The sequence below is a fragment of the Lampetra fluviatilis genome, chromosome 22 (assembly GCF_964198595.1).
Source record: "Lampetra fluviatilis chromosome 22, kcLamFluv1.1, whole genome shotgun sequence".
NCBI classification, from domain to species: Eukaryota; Metazoa; Chordata; class Hyperoartia; order Petromyzontiformes; family Petromyzontidae; genus Lampetra; species Lampetra fluviatilis.
The window spans coordinates 9689642-9698602 of NC_136296.1; the positions used below are offsets into that span (position 1 = coordinate 9689642).

The 8961-nt window shown below is 52.3% G+C and overlaps 1 protein-coding gene across 1 annotated transcript; it reads right to left on the reverse strand.

Annotated features, from left to right (window-relative positions):
• Positions 1 to 3838: 3838 nt before the first annotated feature.
• On the reverse strand, positions 3839 to 8961 carry LOC144938624 (uncharacterized). Its single transcript, XM_078866610.1, has 4 exons — positions 8806 to 8961; positions 7958 to 8194; positions 6944 to 7193; positions 3839 to 6150 (listed from the first exon to the last, which is right to left on the reverse strand). Exons 1-4 carry the CDS (start codon positions 8929 to 8931, stop codon positions 5987 to 5989), a joined length of 777 nt encoding a protein of 258 aa, XP_078722736.1. The 5' UTR covers positions 8932 to 8961; the 3' UTR covers positions 3839 to 5986.

The window sequence follows — 8961 nt, forward strand, 5'->3', positions numbered from 1 at the left end:
GCCAGCTGGCGCTGCGGGGAGCCAGTCTACCCAGTCAGTCAACCCACGTGCAACCTGGGCTTGTCCCCTGACCTGCCATAGAGCCTTCGACACAAGGCCGTAGCTATGGAGTCAACATTGGTGGGGGGACCAAATCTTCCAGGGGGTCAGAAAAAAATCGAAATTTGAAAACGAATTTCCTCCATTGGAACCTCATTTGCCAATAAAAAATATGATAATTGTTTTTTTTTACCCTTCTATCTGGCAACAAAACTAACACCTTTTTTTTACAAGGAGTCATGTTTGCATAGACCAGATAGAAGGGTAAAAAAACAATTATCAACTAATTTCCTGCCTAAAATATTTAAAATTCACTAACACAGAGGATGGACTTTTTTACAATAATGTCTAATAGTGTATTGTATTACATTGCTCTGTTTTTTTCTTTTTTACCTTTTCTTGTTTCATTGTATGTAATGGCAGAGATTAGGGATTAATAAAGTACAACCATAACCACAATCATATAAACATAAATCTATTTATAGCAATATATTGGGGGGGGGGGGGTCATTTTGAGCATATTTGAATATTGGGGGGGATGTGTCATTACAGCCTTGCTTCGACAACTTCACGTGGCCTCACGGTGCACCTAGCCTGGCACCAGGCGCCGTGGTGACGGCCCCGTCACCTCGTGGGCGCGTGAGCTCAGCCGCGGAGCGGTGGCGCAGCGATTAGCGGCACCCCCCCCCGCGCAACCCCCTCGTGGCCTTAATAGGTGCTCGCGAACAGCAGCTTGCCCCAACAGTCTGCCAAGGCTACACGGGGGATCTTTTGTCGTTAGTGAGCTCAGTCGATGCAACCCAAGACGATGGATACAATGTTTCGCCTAATGTACAGCGTTATGGGTCATCACAAAAACTAAACGGAACTTTTTCGTCAGTTCAGTTTGTTGTCCTTCCCCTCCCCCGCGCGCACCTCCGATGGGCACGGTTGGCTGCGTGCGGTGCGAAAGAAGTTCAACATACACACGTACCGTAGCTTTCCCATCGTCTCGGTATGTTGTTTCGTCTGCGCGCTTTAGTTTGCTGCACTTGGCGAAAGCACGAGCCGAGAATTCGCACGTCACGTCGCGTGCACCGTGAACGTTCCGCACCGCACGCGGACGCACGTGTCATGAGCACGATAATTAATTTTAATCAAGGGATGGAAGCATCGTCACAATGTTGGTTCCCATCACGAGTCTCAACCGTTGTCGATCGCGCGCTGTTTTCTCATTTGCAAATGCAATCGCTATGCTGACATGAAAGGGGTCAGGGCATAAATGGGTGGGAGCTAAATTTGGTCTGGCATAATTTGGTCGAGGCATTATTGGGTCAAGGAATAAATGGATGGGAGCATAATTGGGTCAGGTATAATTTGGTCAAGGCATTATTGGGTCAAGACATAATTCGGTCAGGCATGATTGCTGTTCCACGCCTTGCATGCAAACGTGTCCATATGTTAACAACTGAGGGCTGCATTGAATGCGTGGCAACCACGGCTTGAAGTGGGTTAAACATTCATGGGGGGGTGGGGGTGGAGTGGAGGGGGCTTGCCGCTTCACACAGCAAGGCCGTAGCCATGGAGTCAACATTGGGGGGACCAAATCTTCCAGAGAATCTGGGGATCCCCCCCCCCAGAAAAAAATGTAAATTTGAAAACGAATTTCCTGCCTAAAATATTGAAAAAATTCACTAACACAGAGGATGGACTTTTTTATTTTTACAATGTCTAATAGTATTACATTGCTCTGTTTATTCTTTTTTACCTTTTCTTGTTTCATTGTATGTAATGGCAGAGATTAGGGATGAATAAAGTACAACCATAACCACAATCATATAAACAGAAATCTATTTTATTGCAATATATTGGGGGGGGGGGGGGACATTTTGAGCATATTTGAATATTAGGGGGAATGTGTCCCCCCCAATATTATAATTAAGGCCTTGTCACACAGGTTCCAATCCTGATGGCAACACAGCTGGCTGATTAAAAACACTCGTACTATTATTAATATATCTTTATTAACAGAACATGTGTTTCCAATTCACATCGCACTCGTACAATATCACACCTGAAGTGGGTGTGCATTTGCTTTGTATCTGCACGCTCGCCAATGATGATGTCCGTCGTGGCTAACAATTGCATTTAGAAATCACCGAGACTCCGACCGGTCTCCTCGGAATGGGTTGACCGATGCATCAACTCGTCAATTAATCTTGGTTCTGAGAGAATCACGATGCGTGCATCTTATTGCACGTGTAGACCAAAAACACGTAAATAGTATTATACGTTGTAATTCCACAAGAGGAGCTACTTGATAGTTCGTCGCCAAACATTATCGATAATTGAATTTAGTACCCCAATCCCTCCCTCTGTCTCCCAGATGAACTTTGAGATGGCACACACTGTCTTCAAGATCCGTTATGATCTCGCCCCTGGTTACGTCTCTCCTCTCGCTCACTCTGCTCCCTACCACGCACTCCCCTACCTCTCTCTCCCCTCTCATCTCACTCTACTCCCTTCCCCGCACTCTCATACCTCTCTCTCCCCTCTCATTTCACTCTACTCCCTTCCCCGCACTCTCCTACCTCTCTCTTTCCTCTCATCTCACTCTCCTTTCCACGCACTCTCCTACCTCTCTCTTCTCATCTCACTCTACTCTCCCACCTCTCTCTCCCCTCTCATCTCACTCTACTCCCTTCCATTCGACTATCCCCCCCCCCATCTCTCCCCTCTCATCTCACTCTACTCCCTTCCATGCAACTTTCGTACCTCTCTCACCTCTCTTATCTCACTCTACTCTCCCTTCCATGCACTCTCCCACCTCTCTCTCCCCTCTCATCTCACTCTACTCCCTTCCATGCGACTCTCCCCCCTCTCTCTCTCCTCTCATCTCACTCTACTCTCCCTTCCATGCACTCTCCTACCTCTCTCACCTCTCTTATCTCACTCTACTCTCCCTTCCATGCACTCTCCCACCTCTCTCTCCCCTCTCATCTCACTCTACTCCCTTCCATGCGACTCTCCCCCCTCTCCTCTCATCTCACTCTACTCCCTTCCACGCGACTCTCCCACCTCTCTCTCCCCTCTCATCTCACTCTACTCTCTCTTCCATGTCACTCTCCCACCTCTCTCTCCCCTCTCATCTCACTCTACTCTCTTCCATGCCACTCTCCCACCTTTCTCTCCCCTCTCATCTCACTCTACTCCCTTCCATGCGACTCTCCCACCTCTCTCTCCCCTCTCATCTCACTCTACTCCCTTCAATGCAACTCTCCCACCTCTCTCTCCCCTCTCATCTCACTCTACTCCCTTCCATGCCACTCTCTCTCTCCCCTCTCATCTCACTCTACTCCATTCCATGCGACTCTCCCCCCTCGTTCTCCCCTCTCATCTCACTCTACTCTCTTCCATGCAGCTCTCCGCTCCAGCTGCCAAGGCTTTCTGTTGAAGACCCCCCCCACCCAGTCGGCTTTTACTCAGTGGTATGACCCTCGGCGTGCATAACGCGTTGTGCATAAATATGCACGGTGCATCAGCGACCTCTATTGAATAGATAGCTAATTGAATCTCGATCGTAGACTGTGGGTTGAAGGTTTCCCAAATTGCACGCGCACAAACGCGTACATCCTGAACTTGTTTACAATCGTTGTCCGCCCAGCAGTGCTATTGGGTACACAACAAAGACAAAGGTCCCCCCGTATAGCCTCCAACAGACTGACGGGGCAAGTGCTGTTAGCGAGCGTCTATGAAGGCCGGCACGGCACAAGAGGGTGGCCAACACCACGCCCGGCCGCCTTTGTCTCGACCAATGGGTAATGTTTCACACACTGCACCAGGTACTCGTTAAAGGCTAATTCGACCTACGGGAGGCCCCAGAACCGGTTCAAATATCCACTATTATTAGTCGTGAACCGAGTGTACCACTCGGTAGGTCGCTTGTGTGGTGGGATCAAGTGTGGCTACTTCCCACCTCTTCTGTTCAGCTTGGAAGAGGAGACCAAAATGCCCTCCAAAGCTCCCTCCAGTGGAGGCAATTTCAGGGCTGCCCCATGACCTCATATTTTTAGGTTGCCTCTGATGTGAGACACGTAAGTTTGTCTTGATTTTGGCAGTACCAATTCGAGCGTTGCGTTTAAACGCGCACATCAGTTTGTTCGTATTCGCCAATCCTGGTGACCCGCTCGTGCAAAACACATCAAGCCGCGGCACACTTCACACACCTGATAGTTGGTAATCAAAGCCGCACCGCCGAAGGACCCGACCAGAAGGGAGTTTGAGAAACGCCGCGTAATTTGAAGGTGCGGGCCGAGTTTGCCACTCAAATATTTTCCGTAACCCCGCCAGGCTGGCTTGGAGTGGGGGTTATCGGCGTAAGGCACTACCACTAGAATACAACACAAGGCACGCCTATCCGTTATAACAATCCGTAGTTACTGTGCCATATGTTTCTACGATCGTGGATCACCAACCGCACGACCGCGAGAACAAACAGGGCGAGATGGACGTTGAGAACCAAGCTCATGTCCAGGAAGAGCGTTCCGGATTGAACGCCTCGTGCAGTATGGGTGGCGGGGGTTGCGTGGAACCCGTTTCGTGTGTAGCCGTCGTGAACATTGTCACACCCGTGAGCAGTACGAAGTTAGGCCTAGTCGGGGGCCGGCTCGCGAACTTGCGCGTAAAATAACCACGAGCCAGTCGTTTGCGTCAAATTTCTCGTCAAAGATTTGCTTTATTTAATACTACCTGTAAGGTTAAATTGACATGTAATTCGATTACTGATCTGGTTACATAGAAAGGCAAATTACGTTTGTGCTGCTGCTGCTGCGTTGGCAGAGGTGCACGCCGCACAATTAACAATCACAACTCAACACGCTCGCCAATGACAACCCTGTGTGCCCTTAGAAGGACATGAAGTCTATAACAGGTGACGTTTCGGGCAATGGGCCTTCTTCATGGCACAACAAGGGTGGCATTGACAAATGTGTTGAGTTTTTGTTTTTTGATGACGTAAAAGGTTTGTGTCGCTTCTAATAGATGTATTTTGTTTTTTTTGCGTCTTAAAAATGTGTGTTAAACGAGGTACACCTTTACGGGTAATTATTTAAAAACGTCTTTATTCTTCAATTTAAAAGCAGCAGTTTTTGTTGTTGTTATAATTTGCATAAACACTTCCCGCACACTCCTCTAGGAATACAGACCGCGTCATCCATCAAGAATTAGGCCCTAAAAATATATAAAATGGTCCAAAAAAAATTACATTTTCCAAACACACGAAAACTTGTGAATGCACTCTTAGGGCCGCCTCGTGCTCTCTTTACAGGCCCTTCAAAACACGTTTCAAGCCACCGTTACATCTCTCGCACCTCCAGAAAAAAACCTCTCACGCGATACAAACTTTAAGGGCCTCGTCAATTGCAATTCTCGGCGGAGGCCACGGTGGTACGCATTTCCACGTTCAATTCGTACAGCGATTGCACGCCGCGTTCAACCCGGCGATCGTCGAACGCTCCCCACGCGATGTAGACACGCGGCTGTTTTCGTTTCGTATTTTTTTGTTTTTCCTCGACGCCCTCGGAGCTGCGTACAAAGCCACGGCGTTCTCTGCGCCAAGCGGGGGGGGGGTGGGGGTGACATCGTCGGCGTTCATCGGGCGTGTGCGGCATCGCGCGTTGACAATTTAACATTTTAGGACGAAGCGAGACTCGGTTAACCTCGAAAAGACGGGCCGCAACAGCTCGCGACCGGGGGAAAACCCATAAACTAAAGGTGCGGTGCGGCATTTCATTCGCGAGGGAATCGCTTTGCAAAAATTTTCGGCGATTCATTTTTTTGCATTCTTCGTTATCGGAAACGGATAGGTGCCTATCAATGGATGGATGTCATCGTCGCTCTCTGTTGTTGCGTTGGTGGCAGCGTTGGTGGCGGTGGCAGCGGCGGTGTTGGGGAATGCTTCCTCCTTTGCTTACGACGCGTAGCGGCACTGCACCTTGCCGCGGCCGTGCTCGTTGCGCACGCATGAGCACTCCTTGCGCTGCGCCACGTTGCGGCCCGCGTAGCCGGCGATCGCCTGGCCCACGGCCGCGGCGTCCACGTCGGTGCGCAGTGCGTCCACGCTGAACACGGCTCCTGCACGCAAGCCACATGGATGACACGTGAGTATGTTGAACTTGTTTCGCACCGCACCGAGCCGACCGTGCTAATCGGAGCTGATGGTGGTGATGATGGTATTTCTATGTACGTATGTTGAACTTCTTTCGCGCACCGTCCGTGGTAATCGGAGGTGCGCGGGAAGGACAACAAACTAAACACAAAATGCAGTTGAAAAGAAATGAGTTTTCAATATACAGATCTGCTCTTCCCCCCCCCGCCCCCCGTTACCGGTTTTAGCAAATCCGTTGGGGCAAGTGCCACAAGCTAGCACCTATTAAGGCTGGCACGGCACATGACGGGACAGGTTGCGTGTGGTGCCCGGCCGCCTTTGTCGCCCCAGTGCTGGTGTTTACCCGCCACACCAGCTGCTCATTTAAGTTCGAGGTGACCTCAGACCGGTGCGGGTATATTCGTCACCGACATTGGCCGCGAGCAGGGAATTGATGTGGCTCGCTTCGCCGGCTTTCGTGGCCGCGGTGCGCCAACCACTGCGCCGCCGCTCCCCACCGCACGGTCGCACGCGGACCCACGTGCGCCACGGGGAAGGAGAACTCTCGCGCGAAAACTTCCACCGCTGCGTCACGCGATAATTCCGCTTTCGGCACAGGTGGCGGCTGAACCCTGCATTCGAACGTCGGATCCCAGTGGCCGCCGGCTCATTCCTACGACAACCCAAGTGCTCCCCCACCACCACCACCCAACCAACGCGGTAACCTCCCCCCCCCCGACCCGGGCGGTCCCGTTACATGCGCCGCTGTGGCCCCGTTACCGTTGGTGGAGCGGACGAGCTTGACGTAGTCGCCGCGCGGCAGCGGCACCACCTCGTCATCGCCGCCCGCCCACGGGCCGCCCTTGCCCGAGATTGGCTGCCCGTCGCCGGTCAGGCCCACGAGCGCCGACTTGGCGCCACCGGACTTGCGGAGCGCGCGGTAGTCGCTGAGCACGCTCAGCACGACGCCGTTGCTCTTGAGCAGGTGGTCGACGTTGGCCAGGTCCACGGACGACAGGAAGGATGCCACCTGTCCCCCCCCACACGCAACGCGCTCGTTAGGGCGACCGCTCCTTCGCCGGATTTTTCCCGCGACGCGGTTTTATTTTTGCTGCACAAATGGCGCAGAGAATTCATGGGGAAACTCGGTCGCGTTCGTCATTTAACACTCTTGGCCTAAAAATTAAGAAAATTAAGAAAATTAAGAAAATTATAGGCGATGGGCCCTTCTTCATGGCACGTAAAATAAAAAATCAGTTGTTTATAGGAAATTGTATTAATTGCTTGGTTATTACGAATGTTCTTTTGAGTCATACATTACATGTTTTAATACATTTTTTTGAGAGCATCGGTGCGAGCAGCTGGTGACCCCTCCACGTTCAATTCAATTACCACTCAACCACGAGTAAAATATTAAACCCGGTCACACACACAAAGACAAAGATCCCCCGTATAGCCTTAACAGACTGTTGGGGCAAGTCCTGTTAGCGAGCACCTATGAAGGCCGGCACGGCACACGAGGGAGAGGGTGGCAATCGCCACGCTCGGCCGCCTTTGTCTCCCCAGTGGTGATCTTTACACACCGCACCAGGTACTCATTTGTGGCTGAGTCGACCGAGGGGAGGCCCAAGACCGGTTCAGATAATCGTCACCGGTGTTGGCCGTGAGCGGGAATCGAACTCTGGCCCGCTGGGTTCGTAGCGCAGCACGCTAACCGCTACACTACTGTTCCACGCGCGCACACGTACACACGCAAGCACACACGCAACGTGCACACACGCAACGTGCACCGACCTGGTCGAACTCGGCCACGAGCACCACGAGGCGCGCCGCCTCGGGCTGGAAGTCGTATCCGGCGGCCGCCACGAGCGCGTCGTACGCCGGCGTACCGCTGGCCCCCGTGAACTCCATACCGCTGAGGGCCCTCTTCATGTTGGTCGCGGAGGTCCACACCTCGCCGCGCACCGCGTTCACCTGGGGTCGCCCGTCGCTATCCCTGCCACCGAACGTCACCAGGCCGTAGCGCGCGTCCTGCGACGGGGTTGGGGAGGGGTGGGGGGAGGTGGGGTCACGGGGGAGGGGGGAAAGGGGGTTGCGGTGTTACGCGACGTCGTGTTTTCCCGCCGCGGAGCTTCGGGGCGATGCGCCGGCTACGGATTGTGGGCGACGCGCGGTTCCGCGGTGGCAGTCGGGTGGATCGGGCGGCGGGGCGGGCAGGCCTGCTGCCACCTGGCGGTACCCGTTCGGCCGAAAGCCACGCTGCTCTTGGGGCGCCGCGGTGGCTAGGAGATGTTAACTACCTCGCCCGGTATGCAGGAGGTCGTGGGATCGATCCCGACCCTGACGCCTGCTGCATATTTGGAGTTTGCGTGTTCTTCCCATGGTCGTGTGGATTTTTCTCCGGATCCTCTGGTTTTCCCCTCCACATTTAGAATCAACGTGTGTTTAGACTATTTGGCCACTGTAAATTTCTATGTGACCATAATCCACTTTGTTGAGCTATCATTTGTGACCAGGTCGCTTCTGAAAAGAAGCTAATATCTCAGTGAGCCTTACCTGGTAAAATAAAACAAGTTGTTTATAGTTTTAGTTTAGTGCTTTTGAAATGGAAGCGAGAAATTATGCCGATTTACATTGCTTACCTTGATGCCCTGCGCGGAGAAGCTTTCATCCACTGCCTGCAGCAGCCCCTTGACCTTGGCCTGCTGCAGCTTGTTGCTCTGGTCGATCACGAACAGCACATCTGCGCTGGGCGCGCCGTTTACCATCCACAGGTCCTGCAGCCTCTTCCTGTTGCA

Bases quoted from the DNA above. Each gene is read 5' to 3' on its own strand.
- LOC144938624 (XM_078866610.1), bottom strand. From the start codon at position 8,931: ATGGTAAACGGCGCGCCCAGCGCAGATGTGCTGTTCGTGATCGACCAG. The intron at 7,194-7,957 runs GTCGGTGCACGT...GGGGGGGGACAG, and splicing joins TCGTGGCCGAGTTCGACCAG to GTGGCATCCTTCCTGTCGTC. The intron at 6,151-6,943 runs GTAACGGGGCCA...GCTTGCGTGCAG, and splicing joins GCTCGTCCGCTCCACCAACG to GAGCCGTGTTCAGCGTGGAC.